Raw genomic sequence first — 26241 nt, 5'->3', positions numbered from 1 at the left:
CAAGAGCCTGAGGCAGTGTCAGTGAAACCGACGGTAGACCGACGGCCACCGAAGTGATGAATGCCACCGACGTTCTGCGGAGGCACGCAGGCGCACGCGAATGTTTAAGAGCAAGCCTTGTTATCGCTGCTAGCATACGAGGTCAAGAAACGCCAAGCACTGCTTACGGACTCCTTCACTACGGCTTAAACATTGAGTGCTGGTGGCAATAAGATGCTCTCTTTGAACGTGGTCATCTTTGTTTCACCCGTGTTCATTAGACAACTGTGATGCGGAGAAATCAGTTTCTTTAGGGCTCAGTGGGCATAAAAGTAATTGCTTAATCGAATTTGGCCGGAAGATATTTAATGTAAGCTTTCCGCGTTAGCGGAGCACGTAAGTGCTGCTACACACAATCGGTCCGGGCGTACTCCGCTCGACTCACAATCATGATTATCTCTAGTGCCGTGGTTGCATCACGCGCCCATACTGCAGAGCCTTTGTACATAAAAAAGTCTTTCGGAAGTTTCATAGCACCCTTCCGCTGTTGGCCCGCTGCACCCCTCAATGCCGCACCTAAGCCTACCACTAAAAGAACGAAAAGAGGCGTAACTTTGAACCAGCACCTCGTTGGGGTTTACCCGCCGCGGTGGCTCAGTGGCTAAGGCGTTGCGCTGCTGAGCACGAGGTCGCGGGTTCGATTCCCGGCCACGGCGGCCGCTTTTCTGATGAAGGCGAAAAGCAAAAACGCCCGTGTGTACGAGATTTCAGCGCACGTTAAAGATCCCCAGGTGGTCAAAATTAATCCGGAGCCCTCCACTACGGCGCGCCTCATCGCCTGAGTTGCGTCGGCACGTGAAACCCTACAATCAATCAAATCAACCTCGTTGGGGTGAAGTTCACGGGGCATGGACGCGGGTTCAATTGACTAACAGCGGCGTTTAGTGTTGACCGAAATGAAAAGAAATAAAAAGTGGAATCCTAGTCTGCTATCACATTTAATGAGGCGTTGCGGAAAAAGCACCAGTTTTACAATGACACATGAACTACCGTCGGCTATCCGAATTCCATTGCCTAAGTGTTGACATTGACACTCTTAATTCACACAATTTTCGTGGCCAGTTTTAGTACAAATTTCGCTTTAATAACCAAATGTCATTTGATTCAAATGCCAAGTTGTGCTGCTACACTAGGTTTTTAAATGACATTCTCCTCAAATGACATTCAAGCCAAATGAGCACCGAGAGAGACATTTGGGATGTCAAATTTCATTTCTAGCACTCTCGCACGCAGCGTCTTCGATCGGCAATAAAAAATACAATACTTCCGTACGTAAAACAAGCAAAATGTGTTTGTTTGTGGCACTTTGTTCACTGTTCATTTACTTAAAATATGAAAACAACTGATTTAATTTTGATACTCTCAAAACCAGTGGGTCAGTCGCAAAAAAAAAAAAAAGCGAAGCAAACAGCCACCACATTAGAGTCAAAACTGGTGTCTCTTCTAATTTGATATCATTTTACTGCCTTAGACTGCTCCTAAATTTGATTGTTGTATTATTGTACAAGAACGGAACGGGGCGACAACAGTGCCACTACAGCACGGCGAGCAATTGTGAAAGCTTTCAAACGCCATCGAAATTGTAGTGTAGCACGGCAGGCTCTGAATGTCATTTGAAGCACCCCATTTGAGTCGAATGACGTTTGGCTCAAATGACATTTGGACCCTAGTGTAGCCGGGGTTTAAGAGGCTGAATGGTCTATTCAATGAAACGTCAAGAGGGGTCGCTAGCTACGATTCTTGTATGAATGCAGAATACTGTTATTATACAGCAAAAAGGTAAAAGATAGAGCATTGAAGACCAACTGCACTAAAAATTTTGACATTCTGAAAACCGTATTTTCGTGTAGTCTCCTTGAAAAAAAAGCATATGTAAAATACAACGGCTGAAATATGCGCGTGGACGCCGCAAGCGACCATCAAAAATCGGCGATTTTGAAACCGAAACCGAGGAGAGCCTGGCCATTGCAGTGACTTTGCAGCCGTCCAGCGAGCGGCTGGACGGTCACCAGCTCGGGAGAAAGTCTGTACGCAAGCTCTACGTGCGCAAAGCGGTGAAGCGTGCGCAGCAGAGCTCGACCGGTTCTCCAGCGGTGTGACTGGCCAGAGGAAGAAGCCCCCGTCGACTGGATCTAAGAATAAACCTTGGCAATAAGAATAAAGCATCTAAGAATAAACCAGTGTGGCGTCGAAAGCCACCACCGCATTTCAAACACACCCACTGCGGTGGCTCAGTGGCTAAGGCAATGTACTGCTAAGCACGAGGTCGCGGGTTCGATTCCCGGCTGTGGCGGCCGCTTTTCTGATGGAGGCGAAAAGCAAAAACGCCTGTGTACGAGATTTTGGCGCATGTTAAAGATTCCCAGGTGGTCAAAATTAATCCGGAGTCTCCACTATGGCGCGCTTCATGGCCTGCGTTGCGTCAGCGCGTTAAACCCTACAATCAATCAATCAATCCAGTCATTCCCTTTGCAGAAAACTAGCTCGGGGGTTCTCAAGCATAATGGTCCCAGGAAACCCTGCTAAGCTCCATTAAGTTCCAAGGAACCCCCCCCCTTCCCCCTCCCCGCTTTCATGCAAGCATTTTTCATTTGCTTCTAGCTACATTCACGTGCAAAATATTCAAAAGCAAGGGTATATAAAAAATTTAGTCACTGACATGCAACTGAACTCATTTTCCTTGATGAACCAACAAACCGATGCAAGGCTCAGTCACACTCCGGGCCAGCCACGTGTCGGCTGCTCTTTTCAGCCGGTTCCGGTCCTTATTTTTCAGATAGGCCAGTGTCGAGAATTCCTGCCGTTGACATTGCATGAGCGCGTACGCTAGTGGCACCTATCTTCAAACAGCAGAAATGCGCATGGGGGTAATAGAAGTCCTCCGAGATTCAAGTGCAATAGCTTAACTGCGCGGCCAGTTTTCGGAGTCTGGCTGGCTTCAAGCTGCTGGCGGAATTAATGGCGCAGCTCGCGCGTTTCTCATATGCACTGAGGTGTGCTTATTGACACTTGGGCGTGTGTAATGGAGGTTCCTTAGTTCGATCGCACCTTGGGTTTGCCATCTGACTTGGCGAGTGCGGAACCAGGAAAAAAATTTCAGTGGCTCGCGGAACCCCAGGGAGGAGCCTGCGGAACCTTTAGGTTCCGTGGAACCCACTTTGAGAAACCATGTTTTAGCTGATGTGCCCAATAGTTTTTCTGAGGTTGTTAAATTTTTCCCTGGGGTTATAAAAGTTCCCGCGGCTTTTTCGAAATTCTCAAACTTGCTAAACTGACTAGCTGACTAGTATAAATAGGTATGAATGGGAATCACTAAGCTCACATGCCTAATTGTTTCGGTGTGTCCGCTTGCATCGCGTGGGGCCGTAGCCCCGAGCTAGCCCGTCAGGATGGCTAGCTTCCGCTGTCTCACCCTTCGAAAGACGCTCTTCACCGTTTTCTTTCCGCCGACGCACGTCCGGGCTACAGCGGCGGCGTCCGCCACTCTAGCCTTGCCGTGGCCGACACTGCTCAGGTTGTTAGGTTTCTCAGGTGGTTAGGTTTTTCTGCCTTGGGCAACACTGCTCAGGTTTCTCAGGTTGTTATATTGTTGAGCTGGGTGCGAAAAATGGGCACTATCAGTGTAATGGGCACTATCAGGCTTAGTCGTTACTGTTGCTGTAGGGGCCTCATGGCACATTGTGCTTTGCTGTGAAGCTGCACCAAAGGAAATACCTCGCATACTATAATCCGCACCTATACTTTTTTACTCTTGAAATTTTCGCATTTTTGATGTGGGTTATACGCACGAAAATACATTACATGCTCGTATTCAGATTTCATACACATAAAAAAAGCTCATTGTCTGCATTTGTGCCCAGTAAGTGCAAGGGATGCGTCCCCTTTCAGAAATAATCATACAGTTGAGAGGGGTTCAGCTGACGGCGGATTTGGCTCTCTGTCACTGATATCTCGATTATCATGACTATCCAGGAAATTGCATCCCGGTGACCCATTTTACATGCAGGCGGCGGTGCAAGCTAGCGAGTTATTATGAAAGTGAACGCTTTCTTAGTGGCACTGATGTTGTCCTGTCAGAAAACTAATGCATTTCCCCATAGGCTGCTTGGCCGACTGAAAAGCTTTGCTAAGATCTCTGGACACTGGCCCGTGCGTGAAACCGGGATTTCGTTGTGTAAAACGGTTGCTTGAAAATCGTGAGAAAGGAATGGCTCTAGATTAAACAATACAGCATCGATCATGAAGAAGGAGTACAATAGTATCCCTTTATTTCATAAACCGCACGTCTGTATACGTTTAGATCATTCGCAGATGCGTTTACTTAGTGCGCAAAAAATTGTCGCATAGGTTCATTCTTTGTTTGCAGTTTGGGTTATGGAAGGTTTGAGGATTGATTGGACGCACTTTCAGCGAAGGTCGGATGCACTTGTGACGCATTTTTGATGTGAGAAAGCTTTCGCGCTTCCCTCAACTCACTTTAGGAAGCGATGGTGAAGTTTTTGTCAGCGTTTTTCTGTGCCCGTACGGCACCGATAATGGTTGGCTTGAGTACCACAGCGTCCCGAACTGTGAGGTGGCTGTGCATCACTTGCAAATTGCGTGACCATCCCTCTCCAAGCGGTGGGCTCCACTGTGGACAGTTATACGCCGCTGTCTGGAAAGGGGTACCATATTTACTTCCATAATGATGGTACTTTTTTTTTTTTTTCCCACAGAACTTGATGCGAAGTTGGGGGCGGGGTCATTGGGCAAGGTAAAATTCCAAGGAAACATTCTAAGTCGTGATACTAGTAGTGTCATAAGCAGCAAGTCAATTTTGAGCAAGACTTACCTTTGTAGTTGCGTACGCAGTAATTATCTACAAGAATTGGGCCGTGTCTCTGTTCTTGTCTTAGCGAACGCGAGCTCACTCAGAGTCTAAATGTGAAATGTCATCCCACTGCTCCGTCGGAGTTTTCACTGTCATTGCCTGACTGCGTTGTGTATGTCCGCAGACCAAGTTGTCCTCTGTACCATCGAGCGATTTTGACATCCCTGTCTCCTTGAAACTCTTAACCATCCTTCATACAGTTTAACACCGCCTTTTCAGTACGCGGAAACTTTCTTGTCTGCACCCCACGGAAGGCGCAGCATTCCTATTTCTAGCCTCCAACTGGAACTGGCATTTCCAGTATTGTAGGTGAATCTCAATGATTTTGAAGTGCTGGCCAGCCACGCAGTTGCCGTGTTTGAGAGCATACTTGATTGCCTTCAGCAGAGCCGTATAATGCCCCTGGCACACAAGAAAATCTAATGTAATTCAAATAGAACGGCATTGGCTATAAATTATATTCGGTTAGGCCATGTGGGTCTACATGGTGAAGCACCATCGCAGAATGATGAGAAAGTTGTTGCGGCTGCTTCTGCTGCTGCGGTTGCTCTCAAAATTGGCTCTCTCTCCTTCAATCCCGTCAACTTCATGCACAGCATAATTTACGTGGCATTTTAGAGATAGCACTCGGCCCTCATGCACCGTCATCGTCAATCGGAACGAGCGGACGACTCTGTGGTACAGCACTCTTCCGTAATAAGTTTAGGGTGAGATCATTTGCGAGGGAGAGAAAAGTGCACTTTGTGAAGATAAAAGTTGGGGGTGTGATATATATGGCGCATAAATATGAAAAAACGGTATGGCCGTTAGTCTTCAGTGACATGCCGTATTTGCAGCAGCAACTAAGTTGAAGCATCGTTAGGTTAGTACAGTCAAAGGTAACATCAGGTGCATACCTGGTTTCAGCACCAAAAATATGTTCCATGGAATGGGCGAGTCAAACAGCATGGCCAGTTGCCTTTTGTTTGTTTTTGCACGCTTCTAATTTTATTTTATTTTTCTTCCCTGTGTGCATTGAGGGAAAGCATGTCCGTAGGCCAGCACCGAATGATTGCTAGCTCGTCATTTTTGAAAGTATTGCCGATCTCTTTGGTTGGACGCTTCTTGAACAACGGTTTTAAGTGCCGAGCACTTTAGGGGCTCGCCTTGTCATCGTAGCTCGCTGTACCGGTCGATGTCGGATGACTGCCGGAATCAGGCGCCGCTGCGAGATAACGGACCCAAGTAGAGCCCCGCGTTCTGTCGTAGGGCGTCCTGCAGAGGCTTCGAAAACCAAGCGCGGGTTATATTGTCATAACCATTCGAAACTCATGAACCGCTGGCGCTTGTCACAGATCTCCCCGTTGCTTAACGCGAAAAAAAAACTTCAGGTACATTTAAGGGAAAATATATGTAATTAACCGGCAGCACCCGCGTTCATTTAGTTAGGTACACTCATTGGGTTGGTTTTTGCGGTAGTAAGTAAAAAGAAGCGACAGTGCAATGCCGGCACGTGCGGGAGGAAGAGCAGGCACGAAAAGAACAACTCCCACTGGCGCAGTTTCAGGCAGGAGCGTGCAAACACTACGGAGGCAAGAAATTTGAATTGCTTTGGGTGGTAGCAGTGAGTGGATAACGGCGCTACAGCCCATTATGACGAATCACTTTATCTGCACTTCCATCAGCTTTCACGTTGAGAGGAATGGCTTCAATGTTTTTTTCTTATGTGCCTCATTTTGTAATCACAATTTCACATAGACCCACAGTGAGGCAGCCGTTTTCCCTCACAGTCTAGACTTTTGCTGCAGTTGTTCTCGGCGTGGCTGAAAGCCGTGTTGAGAAACACTAAAAGGGTTTTCGTGAAGTGTTTCGAGTGGTCAAAAGTCTGCACCTGAGGTCGGGTTGTTGCGTTGCACTCAATGCACGGGGTGTTTGGGGTGCCGTATGAAGTGCTCACAAGTTCCACCGCACGTTTTGCAGATGAACGGCACCACGATGTCGGGCATAAAACTGCGAGTTTCGTTTGCCCGGAGACAGCCCCTGATCCCTCAGCAGGCGGACGGTTCACCAGCCACCTGGACAAGCATGGGTGAGGAGGGGCAACGGTTTTTTTTTCATTGCAATGCATTGCTTACAGCTGTGATTCATGAAGGTGTGTTTCAAGTTCATTAGGAAGTTTGCAAATAATACGGTACATTAATTGGTAAGGAGTAAAGAAAGAGGTCCTATGGTTTATCACTGCGGGGGGACCTGTTGTTAAAAAGAACATAAGAACAGGTAAAACATGGGCAGTCTGAATGAATAAGCAGAAATGTAATATACGCAAAACAATGAACATTGAAAAATTAACACAAGCGGAAATGTAATGTAGATTTATACACAAAACAAATGGACATTGAAAAATTAAGACAAGCAGAAATACAATGTACATTTATCCACGAAACAATTGGACATGAAAAAAATTAACACAATGTGATGATGATTGCTCATCACTGATTAGGCTAAACATTCGCTGTGTGATTAAAAAAAAAAAGACGCATCACTGTACAACAACAATGTTGAGATATAGAACAAAAGGATTTGAATTGCGGCAAAACAGCCCAGGCTGATTTGTTAAGCCCTGATCAACGCCGCCTGTATAAACATTGCCTAACGCGTCACGCGCTTTTCAATGGGAAGAGCAGGGACGCTTAGTTCAGGCACTCATCCACCATGTGGCGCGCGCCAGCGGACATCTCGCCTTACGTCACTGCTCGCGAGCCGCGAACGCTGCACCCACTTCTACGACGTGTGTCTGTCAGCTTGCCTGTCAGGTTTCAAGAGCCGTTTCGCTCACATCTTTGCCGCGACGGGGCGATGGTTCTGGGGTGCACTGGGGATCTCGTTCGTGTCGCTTGCTTCATATTTGCTGCATTATCCCAAAAATAACTGACGGGGGTGGAACTGAAATAGTGTAAGAACATATTAATTGTCGGGTAGACAAATAGCGAACAGAGAAACGATATTTTCGGATTGTGCAGCCATTATTTTACTGATGTTTTTCTCTCTGGAGGATTTAGGGGGAAAAAAATTTCGTGCACATTTTTTGTTCAGGCGCCCACTTCTAGCCCACTTCTACCATAACTTTCCAAAAATATCACGTGCTTTAAATTTTGCAAGATTATAGAAAACAAAAGGATAAGCAACTGAGGGGCCCACCACGCTGTACGGGCGCTTCTACAGTACAGTCCTCAATTGTAAAAGTGCGCAAATACCGATGTGAAGTGCAAACAGCGAGGACAGAACAAGACCGAAATGCGGAGGGGACAGAGTGGGGATGCCCCACTCAGAAAATTTCAGAGCCCGTGATCTAAGTAGATAAGTGCGCAAATTCGGCGTCAGCCTGCGCGGCAGCCCAAGTCATTTTGCTCTGAGGCAAAGGCGGTTTTATCAGCGACAGACCAAGATACACAGGCATGGTGAAAAAGAAGAAGGCGTAGGAGCGCCGCCTGGGGAACACCAAACAGACTGTCAACTATTATGCATAGTTTCCGTGAAGTGGTGCTGGCCGGCGGACATGAAAGTGCACAGGAAGGCCACGGAGCGGGAAAGGGTAGGAGAGAGCAGCAGGAGAGTGGCTGTTTGGCCATTTTTCACTCACGCGTTAGACAATGTTTATACAGGCAGCGTTGCCCTGATGAAGCTAACAGAACGTACATGAAAACAGAAGTGTTATAAATCCATGTTACACAATAACCGCATAACGGAGGTCAGTCAAGCAAAGTGCTTGCACTAAGATGAACTGAGAAAAAAAATTGCGACACACAAAGCAGCTTTGGTCAACTGGGGACATGCAGCTTCCTGGATAATGGACACTCGTTTTTATACGTTTTCTTTGGATTTATGGGATGAGAGTGAATGAAGGGCTATTCAAGAAGAAACATTAAAGTGATCTCTTAAAGGGTGATAATGGCTTTCGACTTTTTAGGGGGAGGGACAGGATGTTCCACAATCTTATCATATTGAATTTAACCAACTGTTTTAGATACTGTATAAACCGGAATATAGGTCGAGTTTTTTTTCCAAAAAAATCCGCACAAAAGTCACCCCCGTCTTATATAGCGGTCATTGGCAGAATGCAAATCGTTGTCTGGCAACAATGTGCAAGCGTAGTCCGTCGCCAATCGCCATTCGTGTCGGACTGCTCTCTTGCTCTATCAGGCCTTTATTTGATTTCGCTTTTCTCTAGTTTTTCGTCTTTTACTCGTCTATTGCGCGTGTGTGCGTACATTTCTGTACGTCTCTGTTCCGAGATAAGTGGCGGCAGTCGACGCCAGTTTACCGCGGCGTTTAAGCTGACGGCGATTGAGTCACCGAGCAGAATGGGAATATGGCGGCGTAACGCCAGTTAGGCGTTTCAGAGAAAAGTGTGCGGTACTGACGGAGCCAGAAAGCTAAGCTGTGCACGTGCAACCCCCAAAACCGATCGTTCTGTGGACGTCAAGCGGTGCACCCCGAGTTGGAGAACAAAGTGGCGGACTTCGTCCGGGAACTTTGTCCGGGAACTTCGCTCACGATCGCTCCGGAGGCCATGCGCAGACCGGCTCTGCGAACTGTACAATGAGTGGATAGCCGGCGACAACAAAAAGACCTATACGGGCCGGTTGCGACCGTGTCAAGCTGGGTGTCCTTCTCTGGGCAGTCGCTGCCCGACGACATGGTTACACGAGCGTTCAGGAAGTGCTCCATCAGCAACGCGCCTGATGGCATGGAAGATGACAGTGCGAAGCAGTCATCCTCGGACGACTCTGAGAGCTCGGACGAGTGACTTCGGCAGGCATAGTGAGTGGCAGTGACGGACGGACGTTGAAAATAAATATAGACATTTTGAGTGCGCTTCTGTGCCGAATTATTTTTTTTGTCAACTTTTCCCACCTCAAGGTAGGGGGTCGACCTATATACCGGGTCGACCTATAATCCGGTTTATACGGTAGTTCGTACAAACTGGAGGAAGCAAGAAATTATTTCACATCGAAAACTGCGTGTTGTTGTTGTTGTTGGTAAGATTTGTTCGTCGTGTTACACAAAGAAGGTGAGAGTGGCTGAGCTAGTTATGAGCGGTGATTCCTAAGTTGTACAAAACGAGCTCACTGATTGGGAGAAGGTTGAGATATCCAAAAGAGGGGTTACGTGGGTGTGTCCTGGACTAAAAGTGATTATTCCGGCTGCTTTGTTTTGAATATGTTGCAGTGATGTAAGGTTGGAGGGGTAAGTATTTGCCCAACATGTCGGCAGTAATTCATGTGGCTATGGATGAAATCATTATAGAAAGTAATTAACGTCGACGAGCTGAAATAATGCTGAGCTTGCACTAGCACATAAATGCCAACGGCTGTTTTATTTTTTTTTTTTTTGCTAGGGATGCAATATGTAAATTAAATTTAAGATGCCTGTCTAGTTGAACACCTAGGAAGAAGCTTCGTGCCGTACTTATTTTGGGGTGCCAGTTAACCTTAATGGTGATACAGTTAAAAACCTTGATATAACGATGCCGTACTTTGAGGAGCTAATTATATTAAATCGTGAATTTCGTGAAATCTAGGCTTTAATTATAAAGCTAATTTAGCCAGTTATTGAGGTTTCACAACCTTGCCCGCCCATCATCTAGAAACAACTTCTATATAGTTACCACTCCACTTAAAGCGAAATTCGTACCAAAACTGGTCGCGAAAATCAGGCAAATTAAATTTTGATACTTTGACAATGGAATCGAATGGATAGTTCATGCGTCATTGTAAAACTGGTGCTTTTTCCACAGCACCTCATTAATTATGAAAGCAGACTTCATGGGGTTTTTCTTTTTTTTTTTTTTTTTTTTTCTTCATTTCAGTTTCTACTAAATGCCACTGTTGGTAAATTGAACCCGCGTATGTGCCCCGCAAACTTCACTTTGAAGTGTACCGGACGCGCGCACCGATCAGGCGATGTGTTGGTTTGAGGTTATGCCTTTTTTTGTCCGTTCAGAGGTAGGCTTAGGCATGTCCGGCTGACAGCAGACTGGTGTTGTGAAACTTTTCAGTGGCGCTTTTTATGTACAAAAGCTCTGCAGTATGGGCGCGTGATGCAACCACAGCACTCAAGATAAACCCACGATCGTAAGTTAAGCGGAGTACTCGTTGACCGCTTCACTGTGGAGCAGGGCTTACGTACTCCTGCTAAAGCGGAAGGGCTTGCATTAAATATTTTACGGCCGCCTTCTAATGAGCAATTAGTTTTGCACCCACTGAGCACTAAGAAAACCAATTCCCAAACCGCAGCTGTCAAATGAACATGGGTGAAACGAAGATGACCATGTTCAAAGAGAGCTGCTTATTGCCACCAGCACTCGATGGTCAGGCCGTTGGGAAGAAGTCCATGAGCAGTGCCTGGCGTTTTTTGACCAGGGTGGGCATTATGTGATGCTCGTATGCTGGCAGCACTAGCCAGGCTTGCTCTAAAGAATGTTCACCGGCGTGTCTCCGCAGAACGTCGATCGCATCCTTCACTCCGGTGGTAGTCGGTTTCACTGACACTCCCTCGGGCTCTTGTTCGGATTCATTGCTGTCGTCATGCACGCATTTGTTGCTGACACTTTCAATTATGGTGTCGTCGTCCAGCTCTTCTGCAGTAACTGCATAGGCGTCACTACTTATGGAGTCGTCGAGGATGACATCGCTGCCTACACCACCGTGGTTGACCAACTCCTTCCACGACTGGCAGCCTGTGCCGTTGGCTCCACATTCTCTTCATCGCTGACCTCGTCGTCTGATGCGAGCTGAGCGTGCAGTGAAGGGCACGGTTTCTGTATCCCTGCTTTGCGGAAGCAGTTGGTTACCTCCCTTTTGGTGACCAGCCACGAAATGGCGAGCATTTCAACCGCCTTGAAGACGTAGATTTTTGTCTCTCTCTTCAGTTGGAGGTTAGAGAGCATCTTTTCAATGAGACGCTTATGATACGCGCACTTCACACTATGAATTATTTCCTGGTCCAGGGGCTGAATGAGGGAGGTGCAGTTGGCTGGAATGAATCCCAGCTCGATGTTCTTTAGCACCAAACCATCAGCATGATCAGCGGAATGGTTGTCTATGAGCAATTTTTCTGTTCTTCACCATGTCAGTGTCCAGCTCTATCTGCCACTCTGTGAACAGAGCTCATATCATCTACGCCTTGGTGTTGGAAAATTACTTGGCAGGCACGTTTCTACCATTGAAACAATGTGGTCTGCCGCTTTTGCCAACGATTAACGGAATTCGTTTGTTTGCGCCGCCCATATTGACGCAAAGTAGCACTGTCAATTGCTGGCGGGACTGTTTTCCCCCATGGAACTTCTCATCCTTTAACGCCAGCATTCTGTTGGGTAGGAGGCGAAAAAACATAGCCGTTTTATCGGCATTGTAAACATGTGCCACATCGTTCCGGTCAGAAATTTCGAGAAGTCGGTTACACAACCAGTGCTCGGCACCGACTGCGTTGGCCTCTGCGGACTCGCCACTGACAACCTTGAACAATTGTGTGGCGCTGCTTGAAGGCCAACTGCACTCAAAATTTCGACCTCTTGAAAACCTTATTTTCATATAGTCTGCCTAAAAAGACTCCAGAATACCAAATATCACAGCTCAAATACGTGTATCTATAGTGCAAATGGCCGTCAGAAATCGGCTATTTTGAAACAAAAACTGAAAAGAGCGCGGCCATTACAAATGACGTTGCAGCTGGCCTAGCCGGAGACCGAGCGGCCGCAAGCGTCTGGGCTGCGGGAGGGTACCTGCATGCAAAGTTTCCTCCTCTCAGCAGCCCTAGGAGAAAAGCGCCCATTGGAGCTCGACGGGTTCTCGTGGCTGGCCGAAGGAAAACGCACCTGGCCAGCCGCATTGTCACTTCCGCTTTATAGCTGTTCGCACATTTCGCCGGCAGGTGCAGCGTTGCCTGCGACGGAGCTGTTGTGAATGTTTATAACTTATTAACAACGCACTCCACAGGGCTACGAGTTATGTTCGAGTAGGTTTGGTGGTACGTACTGTACGTTCACAGGAAATTTGGCCGAGGTGAAATTTGAGTGCAGTTGGCCTTTAAACCTCCGCAGCCACCCGCTGGTTGCCTTGAAATCGTGGCAAAAGAGCAGGCAGGCAAAGTTGAGGGCTTTTTGCTGTAGCATTGATCCTCGCAAAGGCATGTTTTTCGCTCGCATGTTCATAAACCAGCTGAACAGTGCCTTCTCGACGTCCACATACGTAGCCGCTTTGACCTCTTTTCGGTCAGAGCTGGGGCCAGCAGTACTCACGGCACTTGTGATGCTGTCCTTCATCTTCAGTATCGTTGAAAATGTACTCAGTGGGATGTCGTACCTCTCGGCGACAGTTTTTTTTTCTCACCCTTCATCACATCAGCGATTATCTTCGCTTTCATCTCGAGAGTGAGCACTTTGCTTTTCTTTGGAGCACTCCTGTTGCTTAGAAGGCTTTTAACTAATGATGCGCGAACAAAATATTAAGGTGGTCATCAGCGAGCACAAGCTAATGCAGCGGCACCGTGAACATGGAGGCCTAGAAAAAAATTTTTGAAGTAGGCTTCGGCAGCCTAAGCATAGACGGCGCTGGCGTAGGCAGAGATGTTGACACGCTATTAAGCCGTTCATGACTGCTAGTGGTTTAAGCAGCTTCTGTCATCACTTTTAGCTTTTGTCAACCGTAGCTGGTGCCGTTTTCCATTCGTAATAAATTATTTTTTGACACCACAAGTTAAGGTTTTGGAAGTCAGAGTTTAATTTCTCAGTTATGGCTTCAATACTTGGGTAGCATTTCGGCTGGCGTACCTGCAAATTTTCCCGCCATTTTTTTGCGGGGCTACCATGGTTGCCAGACCAGAAATGCCCTCCCCGCTAAAAGAGCGGCTGCAGGTGGTCGCCAGTTTATGTTCGCAGATCTGTCAGTCCCCTCTGGTTACAAACCCCTGCGCGCTCGCGCCGCGGGCTCTGGCTCGGGCCCGGCTGCGGATCTGTCAGTCCGCTGTGGTTGCAAACCCTTGCTCGCTCCCGCCACGGCTCTGGCTCTGGCCCGGGTTCGTTCTTTTTTTTTTCGCTTCGTCCCTAGGGGAGGTACTACAAACGTATGGGGCCCGTAAAGGCCGCGAGAAAAGACCGTAAAGGCCGCGGGAAATTGCGGGAAAATTGGGTGAGATTGCGGGAAAACCCAGGCCAGAGCCCGAGCCGCGGAGCGAGCGAGCAGGGGTTTGCAACCAGAGCGGACTATCCGCGGCCTTTACGGGCCCCAATACGTTTGTAGTACCTCCCCTGGGGACAAAGCGAAAAAAAAATGAACCCGGGCCCGAGCCAGAGCCCGCGGCGTGAGCGCGCAGGGGTTTGTAACGAGAGCGACTGACAGATCCGCGACCATAAACTGGCGACAACCGCATTCGTGGTCTGGCAACCATGGTAGCTCCGCGAAAAAAAATGACGGTAAAATTTGCGGGTACGCCAGCCGAAATGCTACCAATACTTGTATGGGATGTAAAAATTGTGTTGTCATCAGCATACAGCAGGCATTCTTTTACCGGGCTAAGGCAGTGCGGTAGATTGTTAAGTTATAACAAGAACAAAATCGGCCCAAGAATAGAACCCTGAGGAACCCCAATGTGGTCATCTGGTATCTGACAGCACATCAGATAAAGAAATAATTTATTTGTTCGTGGTTAAGTAGACAGCTTTGAATTAGTTTCAGGAAAGACCCAATTATTCCATATGAAGCAAGCTTATGGAAGGGTAATCGTGTCAAAGGCTTTGGTAAAGTCGATGAAGACAGACCCCACAATTTTCCCTTGGTCAATTTATTTTTTAAGTTTGTCTGTTAAGCTTGTTACAACACGGTTGTTTGAAAAGCCATGACGAAAACCATATTGCCTCTTAGGTACTATATTCTTTTGTTCGAGGTAATTAGACAGTCGCTGTTCGAATACAGTGTAGACCGCTTATGACGTATGTTGCGGGAGCCGCAAAAATCTGCACTATAAGCGGTACCGCACTATAACCAAAATGTGCGCGAATTCAACCAAATCGCCACCTACCTCTCAAGTCATCCTAAATTTTTTATCACCAAAACGCACAGCACCTAAAAACGAAGGCAGGGGCTTTATTTCGTATTATTTTTAACATCAGCCGCTGCTGCAGGGTCACATTGCAAAAGCGCGGTCTTACAAACGGCGAGTGCGGCTAACTTTCGTTGTGTTTGTGTTTTGAAAGACCATGGCTGCGTTTTTTGCCTCTATGAAGATGCCGCAGGACATGATAAGAAAGGCCAGCGGGATTTTTTTTTTTACCCCACCTTGTGTTAACGATGCCGAAGGCGGCTGCTTATCAGCGCAACCTACTCGTCGTGGAAGCTCCGTGGTGGAAACCTTCGCGCGGCTCGCTTGTTCGGAAAGAGCGGTGGCTTATCTGCACAATGTTCTAAAGCGTGAACCGCATGGAGCGATTTCTCGCGAAAACGTGCAGCGCACGGCGCAGGCGCGGCGACGCCGGCGTGGATACAACTGGCGTAATGTGTGCGGCGCAGTAAGAGGCGGCAACATGGCGTCGGCACTGGCCGTGAAGCTAGGGTCCTTAGAAATTGTGCACTGAAGCGGTGCAGGCAGCTCCCGCGACAACTTCTAACCGCTCGCTGAAATGCCGCTCGAGGCGCAAGCGAAGATGCTCATGCAAGAAAAGAGCTGATAACGTGACCGCAAAGTGGAATATAAACTGCCATCCACGCTGCTCGTGAAAGCGCCCATCAAAAAATACCGCGGTGGTAAGCCTTAACTAAAGTCCCTTTATCTGAGAGAGAGAGAGAGAGAGAAAACATTTTAATGAGCTCAAATGTGAGAGTGGAACCCTAGTCCGGGAATCCATGCGTTGCCCTCGCCGTCTTGGCCCGTGTCACCAGGAGAGTCTGGTCCTCCGGTTGACAGCTGGTCAACAGTGTCTCCCACAGCTCAGGAAAGAAACAGGTGGAGAAGGGTGGTAGGGCTGGGTTGTGAGCGCATTCCACAATTATATGCTGGAGGGTACCTAGCTGTGGACAAAACTTGCATAGCGCGGAGTACTGTGTGGGAAACGGTAAATTCATTCGAACCAGGTGAACGTACGTGCCTGCTTGTAATTGTCGGAGTGTTATTTCCTGAGTTTGCTGAGGGATGGGTGAGGGCACGGGAATTTTTGTCTGGTGGTCCGGTAAAATTGGGTAATTTCCTGATAAGTGAGAAGTGGCGTCGGAGCTGCGGTGACCTCTGGGGCTCGGTGGGCCAGTTCGCGAGCCTGCTGGTGGGTGAAGTTGTTGCCCGTTACAGAGGCATGGGCAGGTGTCCAAACGATCGCCACTCGGTGAGACGGACGGTATCGCTGAAATAACCGCAGGGTCGTTGGTGCAACCCTCCCTGAAAGGAAACTGCGGCAGGCTGCTTGAGAGTCAGTGATGATGACTCTGCTGGAACATTGGATGAGGGCTAAGGCAATGGCGAGTTCTTTGGCGTCTCGTGGGGATGTCGTACGGATGGATGCGCATGAAGTTAAATGGCTTCTGGTTGTTGTCACTGCAACCATGGTTTGGTTGTCAGCGTAGCTCGCCGCATCGGTGTAGAACACGTCAGAGCGATTGCCATATAAGCATTCGTGGGCTTGGCTGCGGGCGGTCCTGCGCTCGGGATGGAGGTCGGGGTTCATAGTCTTTGGTAGGGGTCGTACAGAGATATATTTACTCCACTCGTCTGACAAAGGGGCCAGGTGGGTTTGTTCTGCACAGGGCCAGTTGATGCATTGCAGAACAAAGCGGCCTGCTGGAGTGTGTGTCAGACGGAGGCACTGGCTTGCGAGATGGCCTTCAATGAGTTCCTCAATAGTGTTGTGAAGACCCATTTCAAGAAGATTGGTTGTCGATGTACTCATAGGGAGCCCGAGTGCTTGTTTAAATGCCTTCCGAATGATCTTGTTTAGTGCTTCAATGTCGGATTTGGTTAGGGCCATGTATGGAGCGACATAGGTCAGGCGAGAAATGACGAAAGCTTGAATTAGTCTCATTGTGTCCTTTTCTTTCATTCCTCGATGCCGGTTAGTGACCCGCCTAATCATATGCACGACTTGAGCTGACATATTACGCAGTTTTGACAAGGCAAAGTCGTTTCGGGTATTGGCTTGGATGGTAAGGCCTAATATCTTGAGTGAGTGGCTAGGTTTGGTCGAATGGCTGTCAAGAGATATTTCGATGGGCTCGACGTGGTGTCGTGGGGGGTGTTTCCGGATGATGACAAGTTCTAATTTTTGCGGTGAACAATGTCAGCCACAAGCCTGGGCGTAATTATTGACTTCTTCGGCTGCACGCTGCAATGTGTCCTGCAGCCCACCGAGAGTCTGTGTCAGTCCAGAGGGTGATGTCGTCTGCATACAGTGCGTGGTGAAGATTCGGAATCTGCTCTAGCTGTTTTGGGAGACCCAGAAAAGCGATATTGAAGAGGAGTGGAGACAATACCGAGCCTTGCGGTGTACCCCGACTGCCAAGAGAGATTGGTTTGGATTTTATATCTCCAATTTTGAGCACAGCCTGGCGGCCTGTGAGGAAGTCCGAAATGTAGGAATAAATTCGGTTGCTACAGCCAGTATTATTAAGGCGGGAGTGCGGGAGAGAATCGCTGCGTGCGCAACGTTATCGAAGGCCCCTTTTAGGTCGAGGGCCAAAATGGCTCGAGGTGAGTGGCGAGTGGCAGGTGCAATTACCTCTTCTTCGAGTTGCAACATAATATCCGGGCTGCTTAGATGTTGTCGAAAGGCGAACATTGTTTTGGGCATTTGTTTGGTGTCTTCAAGGTATGGCTTCGGCCTTTTGAGTATAATGCGTTCCAATAGCTTCCCCACGCAAGAGCTAAGGGAAATAGGCCGGAGATTGTCTATGTGTGGGGATTTGCCCGCTTTAGGAATGAAGCGGACTTCGGTGGTTTTCCATTGAATAGGACATCTGGCCGCCTCCCTTCATCTGATCGAGGGACTTCAGCCTAAACACCTCTGGCGTGGCTAGCCGGTTCGGGGCGCTTCGAATCTCCCGCCATTAGGTGCGCGTCTTTCCATTGGTGCAAGTCGTCAGGCTGCTCCCACTGCCACGCGAAGAAGCCACCGCGAGCGCGGAATCGTAGACGCGAGCATGAAAAAAACGCACGCGCAACGCCGATGTGCACAATTCGTGTGCGAAAACGGGCCATGCGGTTCACGATTAATAGAAACAACTTGCCACGCGCGGACGGGGAGTTGGTCGCTATCTTCCGAGGTGCATCAAGCAAGGACAGCTGTCGCTATCACGTACGCGCGAACTAAAGGGTGCCTATTTTTTTCTTCTGTGTCGAAGTTAGAGGAAAGCAAAGGGTGCGCGCTGCGTCAGATGGCCGATTTCATCCTTTCTTTTTTTCTTTTGCTACCCTAAAACGATGCCCCAGCTGCGCCGGTCGATCAGCAGACCCGCCGAAAAACCGCACTATAAACGGTATTGTGGTTCCGCCAACCGCATCTTAAGCGGTATGCTTATGCATTGAGTTCTATGGGAGGCAAACCGGTGGTCACAAAAACCCGCGTTATATCCGGTCCCGCACTATAAGTGGCTACGTTATAAATGGTCTACACTGTAATTTGTATGGAAGAATTGAGATCGGTCGGTGGTTTGAGATCATGGTTCTGTCACCCATTTTATACGCAGGGTTCTGTCACCCATTTTATATACCCATTTTTCGCTTTTTTATTTTTTTTTTACTTCTTTTGGGAAAATGCCTGCCTCAAAAATAAGGTTAAAAATGTGTGCAAGAGTATCAGAAGTGATGTCAACAATGGATTTAAAGGGACCCTGCAACACCTTTTTCAACTTTTTTTTTTTAAATCAATGTTTGCAGAACGTAGTCACCCAGCATACCCAGTACTTAGATTAGAAGGTCGCTAAGTACCTCAGCCCAAAATTACTGCTTTATGCCCATCAGCTAACTTGTATATATAGACTCGCTCAAAAGATTTCTCTCTCTTTCCCAGTCTTGACGTTCTTCGAAGGCTCGAATAACGTCACTAAGGCCATGTAGCGATTGTTGGCCAGTTTTCCTTCAGTTGCAGCAATGAACACTTTTCGATAGCAACTTTTTAAAAAAGCCACAAAAACAAAGCAGAAATGGAAGGCGTATCTGGTGCGACGAGCAAATCACGCAGTGGCGCTCCATGCTGGCGATAACTATAGTTTTAGTAGTGGTTCCAGGCGCGAAGGAATGAGTGAAAGCACTTACTGAAAGTGTTGATTGATTGTAGGGTTTAACGCGCCGACGCAACGCAGGCGATGAGGCGCGCCATAGTGGAGGGCTCCGGATTAATTTCGACCACCTGGGGATCTTTAACGTGCGCCAAAATGTCGCGCACACAGGCGTTTTTGCTTTTCGCCTCCATCAGAAAAGCGGCCGCCGCGGCCGGGAAATGAACCCGTGACCTCGTACTCCGCTACTCAAAGCGTTGCAGGGTCCCTTTAATATAGCTTGCATGCATATTATCAAGGCCAGCACTCGTGTTTTTAAGGTTAAGAATTGTGGAATGTGCTTCAGTGGCAGCAGTGGGCAGTAAAAAGTGTGACATGTGTCGCCAATAACGGGTGATCCAGCTGCGCCATTTGCGCCATTTTGCTACAATTGTACTCTCCTGCGCCCTGCTGCGCCCAGTGGTGTTTTACTTGCGCCAAATGCTCCGAACCGCTTGAACCCGGTCTTTCGGCCGAGAGTTGTCCCCTCATACCAGCTGAAGCGAGAGACGATCATTCTGCCGCTAACCAGCACGATGGTACCTAGGTTGGCAACTTGGAGGAAGCGGTGCGCTCGATTATTCGGTTGCCCCAGCCGAGCTCTGCTCATGGTGCAGCCACCGTGCTGCAATAGTGCAGCCACGGTGCCGCTTCGGAGCAGAGATGGTGATTCGGCATGTCGGCATGCATACACTCGGGTGGCGTGGACCGCAACGGAGTGGTTTCCCGCACTGCTGCAAACAAGCATAATGGCATTACTTCATGTGTATCGCTTGTAGAAAACTAGCGATTGACGTTCGGCCACTCGTGACAAGATGCACAAACGAGTCTATTCTTTTCTGCGCTCGCGGCGAATCGTTTTATTACTGTGCGGCCTTATATTTAGGACTACTGCAGTGGATTAGCGCTAGCCAAAACTGCATCAGCGTAAGTTTAAACAACTTGCCGTTTGGGATTTTTGCAGCGGGTTTCTCTTTTTTTTTTTTCATTCCGCGTGATGGTATTGAAAATAAAGCCCCTTCATATTGCTCTTATCCACCGCCTGAGTGGCCGGGAATGTGGTGCTGATATCGGCAATGAAAAGCGGCTCAGGTGGAATTTGGAAGAAAAGGGGATCTCATGCAGTGCGTTGCTGAAAAGGGCTGAAAACATTATTTCATCAGGGCAGGCTTTATTAGCAGAAGGCAACTCTGCCTTTAGCCACACCTTCTCCGAGCTGAATGAACTAATAAGAAGGCAAGCAAGAAGTGATGCAAGAAGTGAAGCAAGAAGTATGGTGTGATGTGTGTGAAGCGCAATATTTTCTGTCTAAATATTGTCGAGCCGGGCCCTCGGAGCTGGATGAACTGAACGAAACGGCAAGAAGCAACAAATCAGTGCAATATGTTTGAGATAGTGAAATAATGTTATTGTAAATAAAATGGGCACCCTTTTGGTATCAGTAAGTTTTTGTAATGCATACTTGGTGTTTTTTTTTTTTTTTAAGTTAAAGAAACGCTTGTCATCTGCTTTACTTGCAGCGGTGTCTAAAGGCTGTTGGGGCACACATTTTTGGTGCTTTAGTTACCAGCTTCAGAGTCTACAACTGTGGGGAAGTAATTAGCGTTGCCTGAATGGTTGCCAGTCTTCTTTATCTCCAGATAAATGAAGCTGCAACATAAGTTTTGTGCTGCTCCCAAGCTGCTCCAAAATCAAGCTCTGATACAATAGTACTCCAAAATAACAATTTTTCAGCTCCAAAAATTGTTCCAATAGTTCGAATGGCTGGATCACCCCTGCGAATAAGCTAAAGTATAGGTAGGTCAGATGAGCTTGGTACGGCAGAAAAAAAGATGCTGAAAGCATTCGCTATTTCATCAGGGTGAGCGAGGGTGCTGCCATCTTGATTTATTTTACGCTATCAGGTTTCTGCTAGTGTTGTTGTGCATAAACTCATTCGATAAGGGCCATTGCTTTCCAATATTGCTGCCACGCAAAAAGATTTGGTTTTCGTAGTAATCTGTTTTCGCTTTCTTTTTTAATATTGACGCAAGTGAAGTGCAGTATTTCTTGTACCGTTGCTTTGTGCGTTGAATGGCTGCTTTTTAGTTTTTTATAGGTTATCCTTTTTTCGTAGAGTTTTGAGCAAACCAACTGTTAGCCATCGTTTTTGCAGAGACTATTGTTTTTTTTTTTTTTTGACAGGACGTGACAGATGTCGAAGATAGTATGCAGTGATTTATTATTGATGTGTAAGGTGACTGCGCACCTTGTAGAGATGTGACTCTGGTCCAATCTGAGTTGCTAACTAAATTGATAAATTTCGCTTTTTTGAAAGTAGATTTCGTATAATGCATTGCGCGTTTGGGATGGGGGCAGGGAAAGTGGAGGGAATTTTAGATGTGGTCGGTGATGTCAACCTGAATGATAAAGGCTTCCGGTGGGAAGAGTGCATTCGTTAAAGCATGATCAATTAAAGTGCCTGAGTCAGTGGTAGGACAACGGGTAGGTACATTAAGCTAAGATTCTAAACCGTAGCCATGGAAGGAAGCACTTGCTGTAATCGGTAAGCTGGGAGGTTCCGTGAGCTAAAAGGTTAATGTTGGCGTCGCCAACTTCAATAACAGTTTTGTTTTTGTCAGTCAGGGAATGCAGTAAATTCTGAAGTTCCAGACAAAAGTTAGAAATCGCTGAACTGGGTGAGCGATAAATGCTACTGATAACATTTTTCCTGTCAGTAGCGAAAGCGGGGTCAGTAACTTCAATCCACAGTGACTCGCAGCCAACTACGTTCAGACGTACATCAGTTCGGCATTGGTAGTTGATGCTAGGTAATAGAAATATGGCAGCACCTTCATGACTCGAGATTACATGATAGGAGTACTCTGAAGTATGTGAGGGAAAACAGTATAGATTCTTTTCAGCATTGCTTAGCCAGGTTTCTGAGACGCAGATGATCGAAAATGGTATGTGTTGCTAATGGTACGAAAGCTTGAAATTCATCGTAGTGCTTTCTAAGGCTGCGGAAGTTGAAGTGAATTACAGAATGATAAGAGCTAGTGAAGAATGATTGTACATCTTTAGCTTTGATGTACTCCATCATTACAGTTGTGAAAACAGCTTAAGACCTGTTAACAAAAGGTAGCAAGGTCAGACTCGTCCTTGATATGGATTGCCCAGCTATCCTCAGTGCTCCTGGCCATAATCTGGCAGTCCACTGTCTGCAAAAATTTCCTTTCTTTTTCATTTTTGAGCTCCAAGGCCTTCACAAACAATTTTGTGTTGCTCAGAGTCAAGTGATGGTTGACGTAAACTTGCCTTGTGTCCTTGCCGTAGAACCAAATGTCTTTTGCTTCTATGCGGGCCTTTGGTGCCTTCTTCACAAACTCGTTTTTTTTTTTTTTGCGCCCAAAAGATAACGAGCAGTCAGATTTTTCGTGCCACCTTTGGATTGTACATGGTGTACAATATCCAAATCGGACTCTGACACGGGGCATTCGATGTTGATTCCAATAGCTTGTCTAATTTTCACGCAATCTTCGCCTTTAGTGGTTGGAACGTCTTTAACAATGTTATTCTTTTTTCATTGCTGCTCCCTCTAAACTACTGTAGCTACATGCAGCTACAGTAAAGTTTCATAACCACAGGGCTAATTGATAAAGGTCTTTAGTTGGTGAAGGTACATTTGTGCAAGTGTGTAGCCTGTTGGGTTGGGCATTGTGAAGGAAAAGAGGCCCTCCGTTGGCTCTGTGTCTCTGTGCCACTCCCTTTCCTACTCTGCAGCAGATGCAAGCTGCCTGCAGTGCATTAGCAAATGGCAGAATGCACAGACAGGATCTTGTTTTCTTGGTGTCCAAAAATTTGGCCTTAGTTTTGAAGCTGGCTTCCACCTAGAAGTAATACCTGTCAAACGTGCCTGTTTAAACTATGGCGAGTGCACTTGGGCTCTTTGACTGACGCTTTGGGTGCGCGCTGCTAATCGACGAAACAAAGTGCCCTTGGCCATGATGTCAGTGACGATAGGCAGCGTAAATATTCCTTAAATTTACGTGAACTTTCCCCTCTTCGTCATGGGGTAAACAATGTAAGCACTTCAATTTATTTGTATTGTTCAAAACCGCAATCGGCGGCTCGCATAAATCCACAAAAAGCATGCTCGATATGGCTACTGAAAACCGGCGCTCGTATCTTCACTGTTAACTGCTGCACAGCGAATCGGAGCAGCATCATCATTGAGGGAAAGTTATGAGAGAGTGTGGAATACAACAGAAAAGGCTGAAATGGGAACACACAGTTTCGCTATTTTTTGTATCTTGTGACGGCAGCATACAGACTCGAAGGAACACCCTAAATGAACTTTGTAAGGAAAGCTGTGGTGTTCCTGGAGATTTTTTTTTTTTAACACGAAAGTGTTTTATTTCCAGTACACGAATATTTCACATACGCCTTATCCGTCACGGAAGTGACACCAATACAACGAAGCAAGCAGCCTGTAAAGGGCGCACGCCTGCACACAGGGTCTTCTTGCGGAGAAGCAATCTTTAGTACTAAAGAGTACGCACATTATACTTAGGGGTGTTCGTTTTCAGATTGGATATTTTAACACGACAGTGTTTTGTGCCGGGGTACACCAAGATTCTACGGACGTTATATCCGTCATGAAAATAACGCCAGTACACCTTTGCCAAAGCGACCCGCAAGCAGGACGTCGCTCGCCAAGCACACCCACAAGACAGCCATCGCCCCGCAAATCATGCGCAGCTGCAGATTTCGCTGCACATTTCACTTTCGTGTGTTACTGATTCATATAACAGAGGGATTAACCAGTTCTTTTTTATGTTTATGACAGCTAGGATGTATTGTTGCCTATACCTGTCCAAATGCAAGGAATAGTACAGCACTGTGACTTGTCTTGCATGCACTGTTTTCTTTATGTGAGTACCTAATTAGTTTTGTATTACGCCGCTTGCCATGTCCACAGTGGGTGACTTAACAGCTTCCAGCAGTTTTATTGTGCTAGGTCTTCAAGAAAGCAGCGCGCATTGACACAAACTATAGGTGTGCCAATATTTCATTCGGCTTATGGTCGGACTTTATTGTGTTCGATTCAAAGCCATCGGCGACTCTTGCATCTTACGTGTAGGGTCCGGAAAGATGAACCAGATTTTTTATGAGCAGCGGTTGGCTAGAGCATTTGACTACTCTCACTTAGTTGTGATAAATTGTGGATTCACTTTAAAGTGATGATTCAGTTTGAAACATTTAAAAACGCAGTGTCTGTTTTCCTGATAATGTCTTGGTCCTACTTTCTCTTTTTATCTTTTCAGCTGCGAATTACAGCCAGAAGGGTGCAAGCGTCGAGACCAGGAAACCTGTTCTCTACAATGATCTGGACTTGTTCTAAAGTCATGGGCGAAATATTTATGTGCAATTATAATTGCGCGATATTTATAATAAATGCAATCATGTTTGCTGTGTGCTTATCTGTCATCTTCACTGTCTATTGTATTCTTACATACATTGTGGCTAACGGCCAGAAATTTCTGTTGCGTGCGTAAAATGTTCAAAGTGCAGTGGTTCATTCCACTTTTTGTGAGGGGCGACTGTTGAGAGGCGGTCGACAACAATAAAAAGAAAAAACTGCAATAAGAGAATTAGTTTTGTGATGCACTGCTTGGAACTAATTTTACAGCTCATTAAACTTTGGCGGCACCAGCGGCAAGGAACAATTTTGAATGCCATCTTCAAACAGCAAAGGTTAATGAGCTGTAAAATTATTTCCAAGCAGTGCATCAAAAAACAAATTCTCTTATTGCACCCATTAGGGTTCATCATACAGGAAAATATAACGATTACAGTTTTATGACTAACACTCTTTTGTCTATTTGTTCCTCTAAAAATGGTTATCTCTAATTATTTTGGTAAATAATTGACTTGTAGGAAGCAGACTCGGTAGAGTGCGGTGGCCTCCTACATTTTATTAGGGAGAGCGTAGGCCCGGCCAGGTGTGGGAGCGGTGCAGACATGCGGACGCCCAGGCGCTCGGTCGTGTTCGATCTCTCGTCCTCTCGCGTGGCCCGTGGCTACTGACGCAGCCGGGCAAGCATCGCTGATGATGGCGGGATGATGCAGATGATAGTGGCGCTGCCAGAAGATGAGGTGCGCGCCACTACAGACTAACTCAAAAAATAATGTCATGTTTGAAATCGGTGGGAAAAAAGCAGCATGGCTGACCAGTTTCGCCGAGTTTACTTAAAAATTTAAAAATTGTATAAAGTGGCATTCGGGTCAGCTATGCTAGCTCGGATCACTTAAAGGGGCACTGACACAAAAATTTTCAATCTTGTTTTTTTTGTTGCGATAAGTATCTAGTGACCTACTTATAACCTGTAGAAACCTCATTTGCTTCAGCGTGCGACGGTTGTTTAATTAGAGGCATTTTCAATGCGACCAGTCGCAGTTTCGGTTTCAGCGAGAGCCGCGAAACAATGGATTTTGTGTGAACAAAGCTGACCACGTGACCGTCGGAGGGATATCACAGAGCAGAGCCGCCGCAGCACTGTCGAATCCGCATCGACGGCAGTTTCTGCGAATGCCCCCACGTACTGATCTCGTGAGGCGCTTAATTAAAAAGCGACCGTGCATGTGACGCAGGCGCTGCGAGTGCAAATGCTACCGCGGCTAAAGAACGACGCGCGACGCTCGAGACGGTGGGTGGCAAGACGCGCGCTGGGAGCAGCCGGCCGGTCTGCCTACAGGTCCGCCTACGGATGTGTTCGGCTTAGCACTGCGGCGGATATTCGAGTGCCGCTCTCGTAAGCGGTGCAGATGACAATTTTTAATGCAACCCGCCATCGCATCATTAACTCCTTTCTCATGTAAGCCACCATGGTCGGGACTTGGGACAATTTCGTGCAGCGGTAACAAGCTATCACTCGAGCTACCTGCGCCGGCCTGGGCAACTTCGCGGCCGTGGCCGCCGCCTGCACAGCGACCGTGCGGCTAGCTCAGTGGGCTTTTCGTGCCTCCGGCGCGTTTTCGCATCCAATGGTAATAAACAGTAATAGAAACAGTGCCTGG

At 47.2% G+C, this 26241-nt stretch overlaps 1 protein-coding gene across 1 annotated transcript in view; it reads left to right on the top strand.

Annotated features, from left to right (window-relative positions):
- The window catches only part of Nelf-e (negative elongation factor E), a 44157-nt gene extending 19506 nt beyond the window's left edge, over positions 1–24651 (top strand). The window contains exons 8-9 of the mRNA XM_077698025.1: positions 6869–6977; positions 24489–24651. Of these exons, the coding sequence (XP_077554151.1) occupies positions 6869–6977; positions 24489–24565 (186 nt within the window). The 3' untranslated portion in view covers positions 24566–24651. The remainder of the gene's footprint in view (positions 1–6868; positions 6978–24488) is intronic.
- The last annotated feature ends 1590 nt before the right edge of the window (positions 24652–26241 follow it).

Source organism: Haemaphysalis longicornis, unplaced genomic scaffold, assembly GCF_048455015.1.
Source record: "Haemaphysalis longicornis isolate Haplotype H1 unplaced genomic scaffold, Haemaphysalis longicornis Haplotype H1 scaffold_2, whole genome shotgun sequence".
Lineage (NCBI taxonomy): Eukaryota > Metazoa > Arthropoda > Arachnida > Ixodida > Ixodidae > Haemaphysalis > Haemaphysalis longicornis.
This window is presented reverse-complemented; position numbering and strand designations above follow the sequence as displayed.